We start from the raw sequence: 21126 nt of genomic DNA, 5'->3' as shown, positions 1-21126 counted from the left end.
CTTTGCCCTGGGACCCCCCTCCCCAAGCCCCTTGTCACCCCGTGGGTCCCCATCTAAGCACCCCCTCCCTGGGCGGGGGGCTCCCTGAGAAGTATAACCTGATTAAGCCTGGGGCAGGGAATGGGGGTACAGGGCCAGATTTAGGGGGGGTCGGAGGGGAGGAAGACCCCCTGGGACACCATCGGTGCCACCCACATGCTTGCTGGCCCCGCCCCTTCACCTGGTCCCCACCCTTCCTGCTGGATCCGCCCCTTCCCCCAGGCTCCGCCCCCTGGACCGTGTCACCCATGGCCCTGCCAGGCACACTCTGACACATCGGTGTATATATATATATATATGTATATGTATATGTACATACATCTAGGGCCCCTCGGCCCCCCCCACTGCCACCGAGGGACAAGGCCTGGGGGTCCCCGCGGCCCCCAGAGTTGGGGTGCCTTTAAACAGGGGTTGGCCCCATCCCATGGGGACCCCCGGGTCTGTCCTGCCCCCCGTGGGGGTCAACGTACAACACCGAAGGGGAAGGGGGAGGGTGTATGTAAGGTGGGGGTCCTGGGGGTAGGGGGGTCCCTGGGGTGGGGGGTTCCCAGATCAGGGTCCCTTGCCTGAGGTTTGAGCCTGGCAGGAGGGTATCCCTGGATTGGGGGACCTGGGGGTAGGAGGATCCCTGGATCAAATCCCCCCGTGCGGGGGCTGTGCCCACATCACAAGGGGTCCCTGGCATGGGGGTGTCACCCCGGCACCGCCCGGTCCCCAGGCAGGGCTGTGCCTGAGTTGGGGTGTCCCGGTGCGGGACGGTGCCCACGCCGGGCTGTCCCTGTGTGAGGCCGTGCCTGGCGGTCCCCGTGCGAGGGATGTCCCTGTCCCTGCGTGGGGTGTCCCTGCGTGGGGTGTCCCTGCGTGGGGTGTCCCCCGCGTGGGACGTCCCTGTCCCCGTGCGAAGCGCCCTGCTTGCTACTTGTCGGTGAGGGAGAGGCGCAGGATACGCTGGAGCTCCTCGTCTTCCTCGCGTCGACGCCGTTCCCGCTCCTCCTGCTCCCGCTCCGAGAGCGCCATGGCCAGCCGCAGCTGCTCCGCGAAGCTGCCGTAGCCGGGGGGTGCCGGGGGGCTGCCCCCGCCCGCCCCGGGGGGACTCCTGGCCGCCGGGGGGTCGGCGCTGGGCCCGGCCTGCAGCAGCATGCTCTCCTGCAGGGCCCTGCGAGGAGAGGGGCTGTGGCCACGCCCCCCTCACGGAGACCACGCCCACAGCGCCCCACCCATGCCGCGCCCCACCCATGCCGCGCCCCAGGTGGCTGCGCCCACATCATGGCTCCACCCTGCCGTGGAGAACCGCACCCCTCTCCACGTGCCCCACCCATCTGCTAACCACACCCACACTTTCAGTTAGCCCCACCCATGTTTGCCACACCCTCCAGGGAGTGGGAAGCACCTCCCCTCCGGGCCACACCCCAGGGCCTCTCAGCACCTCCCCTCTGCCCCGCCCCAACACGCCTTAAGGTGTTGCCACTCCCACCTTGGCCCCGCCCACCCCACCAGATGAGGATGGGCGGGGCAGGCTCATGCCCCATGTGGGCGGGGCCTCACCGCTCCAGCTGGAGGTCCTCGTCATAGGGGGGCGGGTCTTCACCCGGGCGGGTGTTGGTCAGCGCCTCCCAAATGGTCACCTGCGGGGTGGGGCGGGGCTGAGGGGCGTGGCCTGTGCAGGGAGGCGTGGCAGGCCGCGGGGGGCGTGACCTGATCCACGGAGTGGGTGGGGTTAACCGGGGGGCGTGGTCGCACCTGGTCGGTCTCGGTGCCAGCGTCGAGCAGGCTCTGCTGGATGGCGAACTGCAGCAGGTCGTCGTCCTCGTCCCGCAGGGGCTCGCTGCGCCCCGCGCCCAGCACCGTGTACCCCGCCGGCACCTCGAACACCCCCGCCTCCACCTCGCAGGGGAAGGGCCAGCCTGCCGCACCGCCGGGGGTGCTGTGAGCACCCCACGGCACCCCACACCCATGGCACCCTGCGGCCGTGGGTACCCCGTGCCACTGAGCACCACCCTGTGTCCACGGAGGGCCCTGACACCCCCCTGGCCCTGGCACCCTGCAGCACCCATCACCCTATGGTACCCAGCACCCCCCACCCAGGGACCTGGAAGCGCCCTATACCCACGGATTCCACCCAGAACCCTGCACCCACAGACAGCAGCCCTGGGATGTCCCCTACCCACCCGGAGACCCCCACTCCCAGGGCACCCCCCATCCCACCGCAGTCCCCCAGCCACCTGCGCCCCCAAAGACCCTCTGCGTCCCCCAGCCTCACCTCTGGGGCCTGGGGGCTGGGTGCCGGGGGGCTGGGTGGGGGTGCACACCCGCACGGAGCCCAGAGGCTGGTCGCACCCGCAGAGGTTGCTGAAGGTGATGCGGGCGTTGAGCACGTGGAAGAGGGGGATCTCTGGGGGTACAGGGGTCAGTGGCCCTGCCCCGGGATAGGTCCCACCCCTGCCCCGCCCAACCAGCCCCGCCCTCACCGATCTTGACAGGGAAGCCGGGAGGCAGCTTGAGGGTGATGAAGTCACGCAGCTTGGCGAAGTGGGCATTGGAGATGGCCATGAGGTCGATGATGGGTGTCACCTGCTCCGCCAGCGACAGCGGGTGCTGCTCGCACAGCCACAGCGTTGCCTTGAACCTGCCCAGGCACCGGCGTGGGCACAGGAACCCCCCCAGTGCCACGACCCCTGGGACCCCATCACCAACCCCTGTGGGTCCTGACACCCAGTGGCACATCCCCTGGGACCCCATCACCGCTCCTGTGGGCCTGACACCCAGTGCCACATCCCCTGGGACCCCATCACCGCTCCTGTGGGCCTGACACCCAGTGCCACATCCCCTGGGACCCCATCACCGCTCCTGTGGGCCTGACACCCAGTGGCACATCCCCTGGGACCCCGTCACCACCCCTGTGGGTCCTGACACCCTGGTTCCACATCCCAGAGGACCACATCACCACCCCTGTGGGTCCTGACACCCCGGTCCCATGTCGCTGTTGGTTCCCTGCTGATGTCCCACGTCCCTGGGACCGCGTTACCCCGGGGTGGTGGCCTCACCTCTGCACCTTGCTGGACATCTCGATGGGGCGCCCGATGTTGCGGGTCTCCAGGTCGAAGTGGGGGTCGAAGTACTCCTCGGGGGTGATGGCGGTGGGGTTGGTGGGGCTGGCAGCCTGCAGCACGGGTGCCTGCGGCGGCACCAGCACCGCTCAGCCCTGCCCCCAGGGCCCCCCACAACTGGGGGGTGCACCCCAGCCCCTGGGGGGACCCCTCCCGCCCTGGGCACTCACCCCGTTGTGGGTGCCGTGCTGCTGCGCGATGCCCAGGAAGGAGTGGAAGGGGGTCTTGGAGCCTGGCCGGGGAGAGAGGGGAGGTGCAGGGGTGCAGTGTGGGCAGGGGGCACGGTCCCCCTGTGTCTGCCCGGGCTGTCATAGGTCCCACGGGTGACACCCAGCACCCACAGCGTCCCAAATCCAACAGATCACAACCTGCCATGAGTCCCACGCCTGCCAGGTCCCACCCCTCACAAGGTCCCATGGGTGACACCCAGCACCCACAGTGTCCCAAACCTGATGGGTCACACCCCATGCTGTGTCCCACGCCTGACATGGTCACACCCAGCACCCAGCGTGGCACCCAACACCTCCCACCCAGGAAGGGGGTGGACCTTGCACTAGTGGGCGGGCTTTGCACTAGGAGGGGGCGTGTCCCCCACTGTGGGAAGGCTCCCTGATTGGCCGACTGGGCTGTCACCTTTGCTGCGTGACTTGTCCTGGTCAGAGAGGTGCTCCGTCCTCGTCTTGGTGACCAGCTCCACGTTGCTGGCACTGTACACCTGCCGGGAGACAGGATCAGGCCCACCGGGCATTGGGTGGGTCCCCCTCTGTGTCAGGGGTCCCCCCATGTGCCCCCGCCGTGCCCACCTTGGCCTCGTAGCCGCTGACCACCTCCATCTTCTCCGAGCGCCAGCCCCAGATCCCCGACTTGTTCCTGGGGAGGGGGAAGGTGTCAGCCCCCCACGCCGGCGGGGGAGGGTTCCTCGCACGCCGCTCGCCCTCTTGCACAAGCGTTTCCTTCCCCTTCACACGCAGTTCCCCAGAGCCAGCCCTCGCACGGCCCCTTCCCGGTTTCCCCCGCCCTCGCCGTGCCAGGGTCCACCATTTGCCTCCCCTCACGCCGTCCCCCCCGGCCCCGGGGTGGCAGCCCACCTCTCGAAGGCGATGTTCCTGGTGTCGAGGTGCGTGGAGACGATGGGGGACGTCAGCCGCCCGGCCACGTGCTCCTCCGAGGGTTGCATGGCCGCCAGCAGCAGGTCGGGCTCGTGCAGGGCCAGGGCCAGCGTCTCCGTGTAGACCACCCGCTTGTCGTGGTCCACCTCCATCACCACCGCCCCCTCGTCTGCGCACGGGGAGATGGGTCAGCGCCCCGGCACCCACGTCTGCCCCCAGGCTGGGGCAGCGCCTGGCACGCCGTGGTACCCCCGACACCCCTGAACACGAGGGTCGCTGCATCTCAGGGGTTCTGGGGGCTTTGGGGGGTCCCGGTGGGGAGTTGGCGGTCCCTGCAGGGGACCTGGTGTGTGCAGGGGGCTGAGGTGGTTCCCTGGAAGGGGGAAATGGGGTCCCCAGGGGGTCCCTATAGGGGATCTGGGGTGCTTATGGGGGAGTACTTATAGCGCATGGGGTCTGGGGGGATCCCCAGGGTCACCGGAGGGTCCCTGAAGGTATCTGGGGCCCCAGGGTGTCCCGTGGGAGCTGGAGCTGACCTTCCCCCTTGAAGATGTAGCTGCGACGGCCGCGTTGCCACGTCATGTGCTCGAAGCCCAGCAGCGTGGTGTCAACCCGCAGGCTCTCGCCCCGTTTCCAGACGCGGTAGACATCGCTGGGGCACACCTTGGAGACCAGCGGCACTGCGGGCACGCGCGCCCCGTCAGCGGCACGGCATCGGGGGGGAGGGCACCCCCTCCGGCCCCACGGCCCCGCGGCCCCGCTCACCCCAGCTGGTGAACTCCCACTTCATCTCCACGTAGAAGTCGGATGCCTGGAAGAGACAAGGGGGTCAAGGGACGGCCGGGGTACACTGAGGGGCTGGAGGAGTTGGGGGGGACCCCTGCTGGGATCACTGGGGAGATGGGGAGTCTTGGGGGCAGGGGTAGGGGTGCCTATTGGTGTCCTGGGTGGGGATCAGGGGGACCCGGGAGAGCCCAGTTTTGGGTGGGGGCCCAGCAGGGAAGGAAAGGAAGGGGGTCCCCGTGCAAAAAGTGGGGTCGTGGAGGAGACGGGGGTTCTGGGGAGACATCGGGGGTCCAGAGGCTCCCCTCTGCCCCCCCTATCCCCCAGCCTGGTGGGACCCCAGCGCTATTGGGTTGCCCACCCGGGGCAGGGTCGTACCCGGCGCAGTTTGCTGAGCAGCTCGGGGATGCCGGCGAGCCGCCGCGTCGCCCGTTGGTAATCGCGGTACTGGAGCACCAGCTGCACCATCTCGGGGTCCCCCGTGCTCACCGCCTCCTGCAGCACTGGGGCACGGGGCACCGTCAGCCGGGCACCGCCAGCTCCCGTGACGGTGTCCCCACGTCGAGGACCCCCCCCCCCCCCGCCGTGCCCGCGTACCCGTCCAGCCGTTGGCGTTCTCCCGGCCCACGTTGGCGTTGTGCCGCAGCAGCACCCGCACTGACTCCAGGTGACCCAGGGACACGGCCAGCTCCAGCGGGGTCCGGCCACGGGGGTCCGTCAGCTCCACGTCGTGCTGCGCGGACAGGCAGGGTCACCGCCGCCCACCTGGGGTACCCCAGGCACCCCACATCCCCCCCCCACCCCCCCAGTACCCTGTCCTGGCACAGCCCTGGGCCCTGCCCGGGCACACCAATACTGGTCCCCAGCCCCCCAGCCCCTGGTCACTCACCCACCCTGTGCCACTTCCCGGCCCCCCAGCACCGCAGGGCACCTGTGCCCAGTGCCCAGTGCCCACCCCTGCATCCCCCCCGCTCCCAAGGCCCAGTGCCCCCAGTCTCCCAGTTCCCCTCTATCACCAGTGCTCCCTGTCCCTTATGATCCCAGTACCCCTGTCCCAGTGCCACCAGCCCCCCGCAGTGCTCCCAGTGCCCTCAGTTTCCCAGTCCCCTCTTCTCTCACTGCCCCAGTACCTCACAGCCCCCAGTCTCCCTGTACCTCCAATGCCCGCAGTACCCCAATCCCGGTGTTCCCAGTTGCTTCCAGTCCCCTAGTATCCCAGTAGTCCCCAGCCTCCCGCAATGCTCCCAGGCTCCCGGTGCTCCCTGTCCTCCCCAGTGCTGCTAGTCCTCCCAGTCCCTGCCAACGCTCCCAGTCTGCCCAGTGCTCCCAGTCCCCTCAGTTCTCCCAGGCCCTCCTGTGACCAGCCTCCCCATAAGTGCTCCCAGTCCTCCCCCAGGTGCTCCCAGTCCCCACCAGTGCTCCCAGTCCTCCCAGTCCCCCTCAGGGCTCCCAGTTCCCACTGGTGCTCCCAGTCCTCCCAGTCCCCCTCAGGGCTCCCAGTCCCCACCAGTGCTCCCAGTCCTCCCAGTCCCCCTCAGGGCTCCCAGTCCTCACCAGTGCTCCCAGTCCTCCCAGTCCCCCCAGTGCTCCCAGTTCCCTCTGACCCAGTCCTCCCCTAAAGTGCTCCCACTGTCCCCCAGTTCTCCCAGTCCTCCCCCAGGTGCGCCCAGTCCCCACCAGTGCTCCCAGTCCTCCCAGTCCCCCTCAGGGCTCCCAGTCCTCACCAGTGCTCCCAGTCCTCCCAGTCCCCCTCAGGGCTCCCAGTCCTCACCAGTGCTCCCAGTTCCCTCTGACCCAGTCCTCCCCTAAAGTGCTCCCACTGTCCCCCAGTTCTCCCAGTCCTCCCCCAGGTGCGCCCAGTCCCCCCAGTGCTCCCAGTGCTCCCAGTCCCCCTCAGGGCTCCCAGTCCTCACCAGTGCTCCCAGTCCTCCCAGTCCCCCCAGTGCTCCCAGTTCCCTCTGACCCAGTCCTCCCCTAAAGTGCTCCCACTGTCCCCCAGTGCTCCCAGTCCCCCTCAGGGCTCCCAGTCCTCACCAGTGCTCCCAGTCCTCCCAGTCCCCCTCAGGGCTCCCAGTCCGCCCAGTGCTCCCAGTTCCCTCTGACCCAGTCCTCCCCTAAAGTGCTCCCACTGTCCCCCAGTTCTCCCAGTCCTCCCCTAAGTGCTCCCAGTCCCCGCCAGTGCTCCCAGTCTGCCCAGCGCTCCCAGTCTCCCCCAGGTGCTCCCAGTCCCCGCCAGTGCTGCCAGTCCCCTCTGCCCCAAGCCTCCCCTAAAGTGCTCCCGGTCCCCCCCAGTCCTCCCAGCCCTCCCAGTCCCGCGTCCCCAAGCCCCTCGTCCCCCGTTCTCCCGACCCACCCCTCTCGCTCCCACTGCGCCCCCCCCCCCCGCCATCACCCCCCCCGTCCCCCCGCCCCCCCCGCCGCTCCCCCTCTCCCCGCCCGCTCCGCAGCTGCGCCGCCCGCCCCCGGCACCGGCTGCCCACGGCGCCCGCGGGTGGGAGCGCTCGGTGCCGGTGCCCCCCCGGTGCCCCCCCCCCGGTGCCGGTGCCGGCGGCGGCGCCCACCGTGCCGGACCGCAGGGCGCTGTCCAGCGCCTGGTGCCGGTTGTGCCAGACGAGGCGGTGCAGGGGGAAGGTGTCGGCGGGACGGGCCATCCCGCCACCATGTCCCCGGGGCCGCGCCGGGGCGGACGGGCCGCAGCGCCGGGCCTGCCCGCAATGGCTGCGCGCGGGGGCGGCGGCGGCGGCGGCGGCGGCGCAGCGCGGCGGCGCGGGGCGGGGCCCGGCCGGCAGCACCGGGCACGGCGGCGGGGGGCACCGGCACCGGGGGGCACCGGCACCGAGCACGGCGGGGGGGGGGGGAGCGGGGAGGTACCGGCACCCGCAACCGGCACCGGCACGGGGGAGCGCCGGCACCCGCAACCGGCACCGAGCACGGCGGTGGGGGGGGGGAGGTACCGGCACCCGCAACCGGCACCGGGCACGGCGGCGGGGGGCGGGGAGCCACCGGCACCCGCAACCGGCACCCGCAACCGGCACCGGCACGGGGGAGCGCCGGCACCCGCAACTGGCACCGGGCACGGCGGTGGGGGGGGGGAGCCACCGGCACCCGCAACCGGCACCGGGCACGGCGGTGGTGGTGGGGGAGGTACCGGCACCCGCAACCAGCGCCAGGGGCCACCGGCACCCGCAACCGGCTCCAGGCACGGCGGTGGGGGGGGGAGCCACCGGCACCCGCAACCGGCACCCGCAACTGGCACCGGGCACGGCGGTGGGGGGGGGGAGCCACCGGCACCCGCAACCGGCACCGAGCATGGCGGTGGTGGTGGGGGAGGTACCGGCACCCGCAACCAGCGCCAGGGGCCACCGGCACCCGCAACCGGCTCCAGGCACGGCGGCCAGGAGCATCGGCACCCTGTACCGGGGGGCACCGGCACCGTGGCAGGGGTCGACTGGCAGCTGGAACAGTCACCGGCACCTGCAACCGGTACCGGGCACCGCAGCGAGGGGGGTACCGGCATCTGCAACCGGCACCGGGGGCACTGGCAGCTGGGGGGAACCAGCACCGGGCATGGCGGCAGGGGTTACCGGCACCTGGAACCAGCACCGAGGGGCACCGAAACCAGGAATGGTGGCGAGGAGGGGCACCGGCACCGGGGCGGGCACTGGCACCGGGGGGAACCAGCACCGGGCACTGTGGCCGAGGGGACACCGGCACTGGAACTGGCACTGAGGGGCACTGGCACCGGGAATGGTGGTGGGGGAGTAACGGCACCCGTGCCCCTGGACATCCGTGGCGAGCACCAGAGACGAGAAGTACGAGCAGCCCCAAGCAGGGCACCCCAGCACCTGGTCTGTCCCCTCTGTGGGGACCCATTACCCCACACCTGTCCCGGTACTGGGGGCTGCCCTCTCCCTGCCATCTCCTCCTGGGTACCCCGCGGGTCTGTGGGGCTCCCTCCCACTTTCACACCGTGCTTCCCACCCCCGTGGTGGGTACCCTGCACTGTGCAACAGGGCCTGGGCTTGTCCCTGTCCCCATCCCATCCCCATCCCCGTCCTCATCCTGCCCGGGTGCTCCTGGGGGATCTGGGTGCTGGGGATCTCCCCACCTGCCCTGTGCAGGGGTGTCTGTTTTGCTCCATCCCACAGCCACAGCACAACCCTTTCATCAGACAGGAGAGAATCCCCTCCCGTTGCCCGTGGGCCGTGGCCCTGCCGCTCCCCAGCCCCGGGCCCAGCCGTGCCACAGGAATGCTGAAACACGGGCTCGGTGCGCCTCGCCCCAGATGCGCCGCCCGCGCAGGGTGCGGGCAGGAGGGGTGATGCCTGCGCAGCTCCGTGGCGAGGGGACAGCCACGGTCACCCGTGGGGATGCCACCACAGTGATAGGGACCTGACCCCCTTGCTCCCACCCCCCAGCACCCACCACTGCCCCGGGAACCCCATCCCACGTGGACAACTCCCACCCACCCACGGGGGGACACGCAGGAGCCCCCGTGCCCACATCCCCAGAGGTGACAGGGAGCTGGGACATGGGGACCCTAGACGGGTACGGGCCCATCTCTGCCACCCCACAATGAGGTTGGGCTCAATGACATTTTTCCAGATTTTTATTATAAAAATTCTTTTATTTTATTTTTTTGGCATTCTCATGTCTCTGCTCATTAAAACCTCATTCACCGCTGGCCCCGGCCCTGCCCGGTGCCACCCCCTGCCCACCCCGGCCCCTGGAGCAGAACGACCCGAGACCAATATTTACAGATGCTGCCAGGGACCGGGACAGGCAGGGGGTGGGGGCCCTGGGGGAGACCCTGCCCCTGCGCCCACCTGCTGGGGAGCAGGGCCAGCGCCACATGAGGCTGGTTTTTGGGTGGGGGGGTGGTATCCCACCCGCTCCCTCCTCCTCAGCCACCCTGCACCCCACCACCGCTCCAGGGGGAGGCAGGGGGTGCCCCCTTTGCCCGTGGCGGGGGTGGCGGGAGAGGCAGGGGCACAGCCAAGGGGTGCAGGGGACCCACGGCACAGTATTTACAGGGGGTCCCGCTGGGCGGGCACGGACGCACACACACACACGCACACCAAGGACTTGGCACCCACGCGACGGGGACGGGCACAGCTAAACCGGGGCACGCCGGCTCGCAGGGAGGTGGGCGAAGGCTACGGGTGAAACGAGCCGGCCGGTTCCCTGCCCGGCCGGAGCTGGGCACCCACCTGCCCCATTTGGCACACACAGCGGTGGCAAAGCGGGCGGGCACGGAGAGGGGACGCAGGGGGCTACCTTCATCTTAGCCGGAGAGTTCATAGAAGACTCGGAGGGGAAACGCCGGGGAGAGGTGCCGAGCCGCGCCGCGTGCTCAGCGCCAGCTCCGTGCCGGAGGCTGGGCTGGGACGGCGACGCCGCGGCCGTACCCGCTCCGCGCCCGGCGGCTGAGACCGGCACCGGGCGTCCTCCAACGCCTGGCCCGGGGACGACAAAAAGGAGCGGGGGCACGCGGGAACCCAACCCAATAAATTAGAGGCGGGGTGGGAAGGGGGGGAGGAGGGAGCACGGATGCATCGGCACGGGGTCAAAGCCCGTTGGCGGAGCGCTGGATGAACGGCACTTTGCTGAGCTCCACCACGGGCGAGCGGGGTTTGTTCTGCATGCGCGGCACCCGCTGCAGCAGCTGCTGGGCCTGGCGCTGGGCGTCCCGCAGCTCCTTCCGCCACTGCACCAGCTCGGGGTCGCTCTGTGCAGGGCAGGGCGGGGGTCAGGCTGCTGCTCCCCGGGGTCCCAAGGCAGGGTAGAGGGTGCTCTGGGGCTCCCCAGGGTACCAGGGAAGGGTACAGGGTGCTCTGGGGCTCCCCAGGGTGCCAGGGAAGGGTACAGGGTGTTCTGGGGCTCCCCAGGGTGCCAGGGAAGGGTACAGGGTGCTTTGGGGCTCCCCAGGGTGCCAGGGTTCTGTGCTTCCCACAAGCTTTCTGTATTCCTGCCCTATGCTGCTTGCAGGGCTAAATGTGCAGGGCCAGGGGCCAGCAAGAGGTAGCCAGCAACTGGCAGGTGGTTAGTGGCCAGCAGGTGATGGCTAGCGATGGTCTGGAGGTGGCTAGCGCCCAGCAGAGGGGATGGCTAGCAGCTAGTAGGAGGTGGCTAGCACCCACCAAAGTTTGGGCAGTGCCCAGCAGGAGCAACGGGCACCCAGGGGAGATGGCCAGTGAGGGACAGGAGGTGGCTAATGCCTGGCAGGGGTGGCCAGTGACAGCAGGGGATGGCAGCCAGCCCCAGCGGGTGACCCGGGGCACACTCACATCGCACTGCAGCACGAACTGCTTGCCGCCGCGGATGCGGAGCAGGATGCACTTGCGCTCCTTCACCTGCGTCTCCTCCACCGAGTCGATCTCTTCCATGGTGAGCAGGGACTGCTGGGGGGACAGGCTCAGCCCAGCCCTCGCCCCCGGACCCCCGTGTCCCCACCAAAGTCCCCCCAAACCCCGCCAGGGTGCCCCCATACCCCTCGCAGTGCCGTGCCTGCTTGCACACATCCCTTCACCCCACGTGCCCCCTCACGCACCCCGACGCCTGCCAGTGTCGAGGTGTGCCCGCTGAGCACCCCGCTTGCCCCGCGGCCCCCCCGCGCCCGCCTTACCGGCGACTCGCCCTCCCCGCGCCACTCCAGGCGGTTGGGGAAGAGGTAGAAGTAGCGGCGCTGCCACTGCGTCAGGAAGGGGTTTCCCAGCTTGGCCATGTACCCGTGCATGATGCAGTCCTTGCCCATGGCGTAGTCTGTGCCCACCACGCCGGGGAGAGGCAGGGTCAGCCCAGGGCACGGCCAGGGGGCCGGGCAGAGCTGGGGGGCTGTCGGGGGGCGCAACCAGCCCCACTCACCCTCCTCGTGGCCCAGTTGCTTGTTCTTAGCCTTCTTGCGAGCCTCCAGCTTGTCGGTGTCGGCGTTGACGGCTTCAAAGACCGTCTCTGTCACCTCCTGCTGCCACCGCTCCGAGATGGTGAGTGGGAAGTTGCGGTAGAGCTCCTGGTCGCTCTCCAGCAGCTGGTGGGCAGGGGAGGCAGGTGGGCATCGCTGCGTTAGGGGCTGCCTGCCACCCCAGCCCCGCCACGCTCAGCCCCTCTGCCCCGGTACCTTGATGCCCTTTGTGTCTTCCTCATCGAAGGAACCGATGTCGAAGGCGTCGGCAGCGTTCACCTCGCCGCGGGGTGGGATCAGGGGCGGCGGGTACTGCAGGCAGGGAAGGGGTTTTAGAGAGGTGGCTGCCCGTGCCCCCGTACCCCTTCCCGCGTCCAGGCGTTGCGTCCCTCACCTTCTGCAGGAAAACCATCTGCCAGTCCAGGCCCTTGAAGAAGGGCTCTTCCTTCACCTCCTGAGCCCTAGGGAGCGAGTAGGGGGTGAGCGTGGCAGGCTTCCAGCTGCAGTGCCGGGGCTGGGGGTGCTGCACCAGCAGACCCTTCTTCCCTGCCTGCCTCCTGCTCCCCAGCGCCCGCCGCGACTCACCCGCGCCCCATGCAGCCCAGCCGCCGGTTGACGTCTCGCTGCAGCAGCCCCTCGAGCAGGGAGCGCAGCTCGGGGGAGAAGGAGTCCGGCAGCTCAACGGCCTGCGGGAGAGGGCACAGCCGCCGCCGCCGTGAGCACGCAAGCCCCAAGGCACGCGTGTGCACGGGGCTGGGATCTGCACGTGTGTGCGCAAACACGCACAGACCCGCAAGCGCACCGGAGCGCACGCACCAACACGTGTGCGCGCTCCCAGTCCCGTGCGAGCACAGACACACGGATGCGTGCGCACGCGCACCGGGCACACTAGTGCGCGGCAGCTCACGCACGTGAACGCCAGACAGACGCAGGCAGGGTCAGCACGCAGGCACTGCGAATGCACCTGTGTGCAACGTACCCCCCTCCATGTGTGCGTGAACACAAACACGCCCATGTGCAGACACCCACTTGCACGCGTGTCATTCTGCACACGCACATAGACGTGGCAATGCACACATGCTTCGGGCATCGTTCACCTTCAAATACCAGCTGTCCCTGACCCCACCCCGCCACCCTGTGTGCCCCCCAGGCCTCTGCCAGCACACGGCAAGGGGGGCACAGCAGCACCGGGGTGTTCACGCTCCGTCCACACCCTTCTCAGCCCTCCCTGGCACACGGGGCAAAGGCTGGGGTCCCCCAACTCACCATGGTGAGGGTCATTCGGTCGATCTCATGCTTGTCCTTCGTCTTATGCTGCCGGAAGGGGCTGTGCCTGCGGCCGTGAGGGGAAAGGGGAACTCAGCGGTGCCCACCCGTGTCCGCCTGTACCCACCCACATCCGCACGCTCACCCCCGGAGCAGCTTGAAGAGCATGCAGCCCAGCGAGAACCAGTCGGCGCTGCTGTCGTACGCCACTCCTTTCTGCAGCACCTCCGGAGCCATGTACCCATGGGTGCCCCTGCGGGGACGCAGAGCAGGGTCAGGGGCCGTGCCAGGCAGGCGGGCAGGGCAGGAGGGGGTGCGGGCACACTCACACGCTGGCGTGGGGCTTCTTCTTGGAGAAGTCGCAGGCCAGGCCAAGGTCCGAGATGCGGACGTGCCCAAACTCGTCCAGGAGGATGTTTGCCGGCTGCCGAGACACCGTGCCAGCCCTGAGCCCAAGCACTGCCCGTGGGCATGGGGGGTGGACAACGAGGCTAGGGGTGCCCGCATGGGTCAGGCTGGGGTGCTCTGTGGGATTTGGGGGTGTCTGTGGGACTGGGAAGCATTGGTGGAGTCTGTGAGTGCCCCTCACTGCGGTCTCAGGATGCCCGCGGGGTCCCAGTGGGCGCCCATGGAGTCTGGGGGTTTCCTGCAGGGTTGGGGGTGTCCATGGGACCTGGGGGTGCCCTCTGGGTTTGGGGAGCACCCACAGGGTCTGTGGGTGCCTGTGATATCTGTGGGTGCCCACAGGGTCCTGGCAAGGGTTTCTACAGAGTCCGGGGATGCCAACGGGGCCTCTGGACACCTGCAGGGTGCGAGGAGTGTGGGTGCCCAGGGTGTCTGTGGGGTGCCTGTGGGGTTGGTCACCTTGAGGTCGCGGTACACCACGAAGCGGCTGTGCATGTGCTCCAGGCCCAGGATGATCTCAGCCGCGTAGAACCGCATCTCCGCCTCCGAGAAGACGCCGTGCTGGGACAGGTGATAATGCAGGTCTCCCCCTGTGGTGACAGGGACCAGTCATCACACTGGCTTTGCCCTCTGCAACCCAGGGATGGGGTGGGCAGGGGGCTTCGAGCCCGTGGCTCAGGCCAGCCATGGCCCCAGGGTCAGGGATCAGCCACGGGGTCCCTTGGGGCCAGGGGTCTCTCACCGTTCATGAGGTCGAGGATGAAGCTGAGCTTGTCGGGAGTGTGGAAGGCGTACGACATGCACACGATGAACGGGCAGTCCTGGCAGGAGAGATGGGGTCACGCAGTGCCGACGGTGCCCCGGGAACACCCTCCCTCACTGTCCTCCTCCCCTCGCCTGTGTCGCAGCCTGCAACCGGGGTGCCAGCCCTGCCCGGTGCCTGCGTCCCCTCACCCCGGTGCTGACGAGGGACAGCATGATGCGCTCGTTGAGGGCCAGGGTCTCGCCCTGCTTCATCTTGATGCGTTTCTTGTCCAAACACTTCATGGCGTACCTGGGGGTGGGGGGAGAAGAGTCCCTGCAGGGTCCCGCTGCTGCCCATGGCCTCGGCATCACAGCCCGCCTCTGCCCACGGCGCCATGGCCCTGCCCACGGCCCCGCCAACCGCAGCCCCGCCATCACGTCCCTCCACCGCCAGCACCCACGGCCACATCACCGCATCCAGCTACCACCCACGGCCGTGACGTCCCTGTATCCCCCAGAGACCCGTAGCCATGGCGATACTTCCGCAACCCCCTAACATCTGTCGTCACGGCAACACTGCTGCAGATGCCCTTGGGACCACCACCAAAGCCCCAGTGCTGCCCCTCCCCATCGCAGATGGATCCCTCCGGCCCCCTGACTATGGAGCATCCCCCATTACATTTTGCCCGTATCCGCTTTCCGGCAGCCGTAGACCTCCCCGAAACCGCCGCGGCCAATGATTCGGTGAACGCTGAAGTCGTTCATGGTGAGCTGGAGGGGGTGAGAAGGAGGCCAGGGTCAGCCTGGACACACCCGGATCCCGCAGCACCTGCCCTGCACCAAGAGCTGCGTGTGTCCGTGGTGGTGGGGAGGTCCCACGCCCTGCCTCGGTTTCCCCAGGTGAGGAACACAGAGGCTGCTCCACACGTCCCCGTGAGCATGGGCAGGTGTGGGAGAGCCATCTGTGAGTGAGCGAAGGCCTGGGGTGTGTGTGAGGGTGCCCCCGTGGGGTGCTCGTCCGAGGGCAGTGAGCCCCGGGGCAGCAGCCCCTTGTCACTGCGCCCACATCCCCCTCCCTGGAAGTGCCCAGAGGTGTCCGGGGTGCCCCTAAGGCACAGGGGTCCCTGCTCACATGGATGTTCAGCTCCACGTTCTTCCACTGGCAGAATCGCGTGAACTTGTCACTGTAATGAAGCACAGAGAGGGCAAGAGTGGAGCCCCTGGAGAAATACCCCCCCCCCAAAGACCCATCTCAGGGCAGAAGGACCCCTTGGACTTGTTGGGAGACAGGCAGCAGCCCTGCGACCCCATCTGGGAACAGAGGGACCCTGGGCCAAACCTAGGGGTGAGAAGAGTCCCCTGGTCTGGGGACAGACACCTCCTGGAGCTCCTATCTAAGAAGGGACCCCTGGCCCCTCTCTGGGTTGGGAGTGGTCCCCAGTGGGATGGAACACCCTGATCTGCGTGGGACTTTCCCCCATCTCACCTCTCGATGAATTTCTGGAAGATGCCCCCACGCAGGTTCTGGCAGATCTCCTCAATGTAGGGCTGGGGGGGAGACAGGGCTCAGCGCTGGCTCCCCAGTGCCACCCGGGTCACCCGTACCCCTCAGGTCCCATCGTTACGTGAGGTTTCCTCCACGCCTGGGGTTTCACATATCGCTACTGCCACCCTGCCACTGCCAGGCCCTGGGGATGCTTCTGCCACTCAGTGTCACCTGAGTCTCGGGGGACCCCAATGTCACCACCCCTGGAGCCCCTGCTGTCACTCCAGGTCACCTATACATCCAGGGTCCAAACCCCCACCCTCTGTGGAGCTCCCCCGTTACCTCCAGCCCCTAGTCTCCTGATCACCACCCATAGGGACTGCCAGCAATCCCCCCGACCTGCTGGGGACCTCCCTCACCCTCTGCTGGGGTCCCCATACCTTCTGGGGGACACCCCTCCCACCTCTAGGGGCCCCTGTCACCACCAGCCCCCAGCACCCTCTCACCAGACCCCCCCCCCCATAAGGATTAACCCTCCGAGTACCAGAGGTGGCTGGGACCCCCTCTCTGTCCCGGGTGATGCCCACCTGGAAGAGGTCTGGGGGCACCTGCTTCTTGCTCAGGCGGCTCTGGACATGCTCCGTTGCACTCTTGGAGAAGGGCTGCGAGGCGAGAAGGGACTGTGTCACCCTGGGCCGAAGGGACGGGGGCAGAGGGGCAAGGCAGCCCCCCCAGGCAGGGCTGCACTAGTGGGGGAACTCACAGAGGAACCCCCATCCGTAGGGCTGGATCTGCGGCTCCCAGAACAGAGTCAAAAGTGGTTTTGGAGCTCCCTCTGAAGACGCTGGGTACCAGCCCCCCTGGGCACACCCCTCCCACCCACTCTGGGGACCCCACCCTGGTACCTCACCCCACTGCAGTGCCAGCACGGCGCCTGCACGGCACGGCACTCACGTGGGAGCAGGCCAGCAGCTCCTTCATGATGTAATGGTCGAAGATGTGGCGGCTCCGGGCGGTTCGCTCCTCCTCCGAGTCCAGCTTCTCGTACTTCTTGATCTGGGAAGGGCACAGGTTCTGTGGCACAGGGGCACATCGCCCACCATGGGGCACAGCCCTCACCCCGCACCGGGCAGCCCCCGGAACACCGGGAACCACAGCTCCAGCCCCTCTGGAGACCACGTCCCACGGGCCCCTGATGGTTATCACGTCCCTGGGTGCCCAGAGCATCACCTCCTGCCCTCCCGGGCAGTCTCCCTTGGGAACGCTGCATGCTCTTGGTCCCACGTCTGTGGGCCCTGTAGGTACCAAATCCCACCCTCCTAACGACCATGGGGGTCTGTCCAGATGGGTCCCCCCATCTCACCTCCTCATAAAACTCCATCAGGGGTTTGGCCTCCTCTGCCTGGTTAAAGGCGAAGTCGCGGAAGAGCAGGTACCCTGGCAGGGACAGAGCTGTGGCGTGAGAGGGGCCTGCCCCAGAGCGACACCGCGTGCCCCATAGCCCAGGCCAAGGGGCGCAGGGATGTCCCCTGGGCCTGCCTGTCCCCACAGCCACCCCCACGCCAGGCTCGGGGAAGGGGAAGTGCCAAGCTGGGGACCGCTCAGGGTTTGGCAGGGTGACGCAGTGAGGGAAGGACACCGGCCGGCGCAGGGAGGAGCAGTGCGGAGCTATGGGGCTCTGTGGGGCAGGGCTGCAGTGGGGGAGCAAGGAGATTGGGGTACAGCGGGGGAGCAGTGGGGCAGGGGCACAGGCGGGCACCGTGGAGTAGGCTGCCATGGGGCGGACGTGCCCGGAAACCGCCAGAGCCGGCGGGAGGAAGTGAGAGGCGCTTCCTGCCCCGGACGGTTACCGCTGGGGGGGAAGTGACAGGGCGGGGGGACGTGGGGTGGGGGACGTGGCGCAGAGGGTCGTGTCACGCAGCCCCCAGCCCCCTCGCTTCCCCCGGGCTGTGCCAGGGCAGAGGGGCACGGCCACAGCCACTACCACTGTCACAGCTGCCACCAGTCCGTCCCCTCCAGCCCACCCGCGCTTGCCCGGGCACGCAAAGAGGGTCCCTGCGCCTGTGGGTGCTCATCCGTGTGCCACCCCCCGTGTCCCCCGTGTCCCCCGTGTCCCCAGCTCACCGATCTTCTGCGCGAAGATCTTGTCGAACGTCACCTCTCCCCGGTCCTCCAGGTACTTCTGCATGACGCTGCGGATACTGGGGGAGAGAGCGGAGGGGCTCAGCACCCCGCCTGCCCCGCCGCCCCCGGCAGCACTCTGCTCCTGACACCCCCAGCGCCCCCCGTGCCCGCCCCCACCGTGTCCCTGTGCCACCCCGGGCCCTGCCGGCGTTTGTGTCCTCCCACCTTGTGTGTCCCCCCACAAGTGCGACATGTTGCTGGGCCCCGGTAAGGGTCAGGCACAGGGTACCCCACGCGCTGGGGCCCAAGGGAGGTTGGGGAGGGGGGTACCCCCAAAAAAGGGTGCTCCCTGTGTCTAGATGTGGAGACGCTGGAGGGTGGTAGAATTGGGGGCTGCAAGCCTGGGTCCCCTCAGGCCCCTGCGGAGGAGTGGGACAGCGTGTGTGGGAGCGTGGGGTGTGCGCTGGGCTGTGCGACGGGTGTTGTGTCAGGCTGCTGTGTCCGGGCTGTGTGACGGGTGTTGTGTCAGGCTGCTGTGTCCGGGCTGCGCTACAGGTGTTGTGTCAGGCTGCTGCGGCCGGGCTGCGCTACGGGTGTTGTGTCAGGCTGCTGCGGCCGGGCTGTGTGACGGGTGTTGTGTCAGGCTGCTGTGTCCGGGCTGCGCTACGGGTGTTGTGCCAGGCTGCTATGGCTGGGCTGTGCTACGGGTGTTGTGTCAGGCTGCTGCGGCCGGGCTGCGCTACAGGTGTTGCGTCAGGCTGCTGTGTCCGGGCTGTGCTACGGGTGTTGTGTCAGGGTGCTGTGGCCAGGCTGCGCTACGGGTGTTGTGTCAGGCTGCTGTGTCCGGGCTGCGCTACAGGTGTTGTGTCAGGCTGCTGTGTTCGGGCTGCGCGACGGGTGTTGTGTCAGGCTGTTGTGTCCAGGCTGCGCTACAGGTGTTGTGTCAGGCTGTTGTGTCCGGGCTGCGCTACAGGTGTTGTGTCAGGCTGCTGCAGCTGGGCTGTGCTACGGGTGTTGTGTCAGGCTGCTGTGTCCGGGCTGCGCTACGGGTGTTGTGTCAGGCTGCTGTGTCCGGGCTGCGCTACAGGTGTTGTGTCAGGCTGCTGCAGCTGGGCTGCGCTACGGGTGTTGTGTCAGGGTGCTGTGGCCAGGCTGCGCTACGGGTGTTGTGTCAGGCTGCTGTGTCCGGGCTGCGCGACGGGTGTTGTGTCAGGCTGCTGCAGCTGGGCTGCGCTACGGGTGTTGTGTCAGGCTGCTGTGTCCGGGCTGCGCTACGGGTGTTGTGTCAGGCTGCTGCGGCCGGGCTGCGCTACAGGTGTTGTGTCAGGCTGCTGCGGCTGGGCTGTGCTACGGGTGTTGTGCCAGGCTGCTGCGGCCGGGCTGTGCGATGGGTGTTGTGTCAGGCTGCTGTGGCCAGGCTGCGCTACGGGTGTTGTGTCAGGCTGCTGCGGCCGGGCTGTGCTACGGGTGTTGTGTCAGGCTGTTGCGGCCGGGCTGTGCTACGGGTGCTGTGTCAGGCTGTTGTGTCAGGCTGTTGTGTCCGAGCTGCGCTACGGGTGTTGTGTCAGGCTGTTGTGTCCGAGCTGCGCTACGGGTGTTGTGTCAGGCTGCTGCGGCCGGGCTGTGCTACAGGTGTTGTGTCAGGCTGTTGTGTCCGGGCTGCGCTACGGGTGTTGTGTCAGGCTGTTGTGTCTGGGCTGCGCTACGGGTGTTGTGCCAGGCTGCTGTGTCCGGCTGTGCAGGATGCCCGTGCGCGGTGCTGTCCGCCGCCGGCGCCCCACGCTCAGCACGCCGTGCTGCGGTGCGCCGCGCCCGTCCGGCTGTGCGGGCGGAGGGGGGTGGCCGGCGCGGGCCGGGTGTGCAAAGGGAAGTTGTGAAGCGGGTTGCGTGGGCAGGAGGGGGGTGTGCGCTTGAGAGCGACACAGGCGCGGGGGCGGCCGCGCACCCCAACCCCGCGCCCGTCTGTGCGTGCGTGCGCACGCGGGGAGGCCAGGGGTGCCACCTGCGCCCCGGTGCACGCGTGCGAGCGCACACGCGTGTGCACACACGCGGGCGTACGCGGGGGACACGCACGCCTGGGTGTGACCGTGTCCCGGGGAGGGCGTGCGTCCGTCCGCCCGTCCGTCCGTCCGTGCGTGTGCACAGGCGCGGCGGGACACGCGTGTGCGCGCCCGGGCAGGTGCGCGGAGGCCGGGCGCCTGCCCACGCCTGTGTACACGCGTGTGCGCGCACGGGAGAGGCGCGCGCGCGCGCGCCGGGGCGCCCACCCGAGGCGGGGCGCGTGCGGGGGCCCGGGGCGCTGCGCGGGGCGGACGGGCGGACGGACGGGCGGACGGACGGACGGCGGGGCCTCACCTGGGCTCGGGCAGGAGGATCCTCTTGCTGGCGCGGGCGGCGGGCGCGGCGCGGCTCTTCTCCATGGCCATCAGGTAGCTCACGTCCGCCAGCACCGCCTCCAGGTCCGCCATCTTGCGCCGCGCCGCCGGCCCCGCCGGCCCCACCGACCGCCGACCACCGCCGCCGCCGGACCGGACCCGGACGGACCCGGAACCGGAACCGGGACCCGGAACCGGAACCGGGGCGGACCCGGAATGGAGGCCGGAGGGAGCCGGCCCGGCGCGGCGCGGGGAGGCGCAGGCGGCGGCGCGGCCTCAGCGGCGGGGGGCCATGGCGGGGAGCGGCCGGGGGCAGCCGCGGGTCCCTGCGCCTGGGCCGGCGCCGGTGGCGGGCGGCGCTGCCGCCCCGGGGCGGGGCCGGGCCGGGGCGGGGCCGGGGCGGGGCCTGGGGACGCCCTTCCCGCCGCCCCGCCCACGCGGGCGCGGCCGTGGCAGCGGCGGGCGCGTGTGACAGCGCGGGCGCGCGCGCGTGTGTGAGTGACACCGTGGGTGTGACACCGGGTGTGTGAGTGTGACACCCTGTGCGTGTGTGAGTGACACCGTGGGTGTGACACCGGGTGTGTGAGTGTGACACCCTGTGCGTGTGTGAGTGACACCGTGGGTGTGACACCGGGTGTGTGAGTGTGACACCCTGTGCGTGTGTGAGTGACACCGTGGGTGTGACACCGGGTGTGTGAGTGTGACACCCTGTGCGTGTGTGAGTGACACCGTGGGTGTGACACCGGGTGTGTGAGAGTGACACCCTGTGCGTGTGTGAGTGACACCG

At 69.0% G+C, this 21126-nt stretch overlaps 2 protein-coding genes across 5 annotated transcripts; both read right to left on the bottom strand.

Annotated features, from left to right (window-relative positions):
• Positions 1-542: 542 nt before the first annotated feature.
• ANKRD13D (ankyrin repeat domain 13D) lies at positions 543-7780 on the bottom strand. Of its 3 annotated transcripts, none has more exons than XM_064452943.1 (15): positions 7600-7780; positions 5636-5771; positions 5417-5541; positions 5021-5066; positions 4792-4935; positions 4235-4424; positions 3950-4016; positions 3780-3861; positions 3317-3378; positions 3084-3214; positions 2508-2665; positions 2300-2431; positions 1780-1943; positions 1585-1664; positions 543-1167 (listed from the first exon to the last, which is right to left on the bottom strand). In XM_064452943.1, exons 1-15 carry the CDS (start codon positions 7687-7689, stop codon positions 732-734), a joined length of 2043 nt encoding a protein of 680 aa, XP_064309013.1. In that variant the 5' UTR covers positions 7690-7780; the 3' UTR covers positions 543-731. The 3 variants fall into 3 exon arrangements, with proteins under 3 accessions (XP_064309013.1, XP_064309015.1, XP_064309014.1); XM_064452944.1 differs by having other exon boundaries at positions 820-1195; XM_064452945.1 differs by lacking the exon at positions 7600-7780 and having other exon boundaries at positions 5417-5533; positions 5636-5716.
• A 1864-nt stretch (positions 7781-9644) lies between these two features.
• Positions 9645-20716, bottom strand: GRK2 (G protein-coupled receptor kinase 2). 2 transcript variants are annotated; one of them, XM_064452941.1, is made up of 21 exons: positions 20320-20716; positions 17965-18041; positions 17204-17277; positions 16795-16896; positions 16428-16502; positions 15841-15902; positions 15487-15538; positions 15034-15125; positions 14565-14664; positions 14353-14431; positions 14070-14200; positions 13535-13629; positions 13351-13458; positions 13206-13272; positions 12525-12625; positions 12334-12400; positions 12156-12251; positions 11903-12065; positions 11664-11800; positions 11326-11439; positions 9645-10766 (listed from the first exon to the last, which is right to left on the bottom strand). In XM_064452941.1, exons 1-21 carry the CDS (start codon positions 20430-20432, stop codon positions 10605-10607), a joined length of 2067 nt encoding a protein of 688 aa, XP_064309011.1. In that variant the 5' UTR covers positions 20433-20716; the 3' UTR covers positions 9645-10604. The 2 variants fall into 2 exon arrangements, with proteins under 2 accessions (XP_064309011.1, XP_064309012.1); XM_064452942.1 differs by having other exon boundaries at positions 11326-11436.
• Between the last annotated feature and the right edge of the window lie 410 nt (positions 20717-21126).

Source organism: Phalacrocorax carbo, chromosome 5 (assembly GCF_963921805.1).
Source record: "Phalacrocorax carbo chromosome 5, bPhaCar2.1, whole genome shotgun sequence".
Taxonomy (NCBI): domain Eukaryota; kingdom Metazoa; phylum Chordata; class Aves; order Suliformes; family Phalacrocoracidae; genus Phalacrocorax; species Phalacrocorax carbo.
Note: the sequence above shows the minus strand (reverse complement) of the source record. Positions and strands in the feature narration are given on the sequence as shown.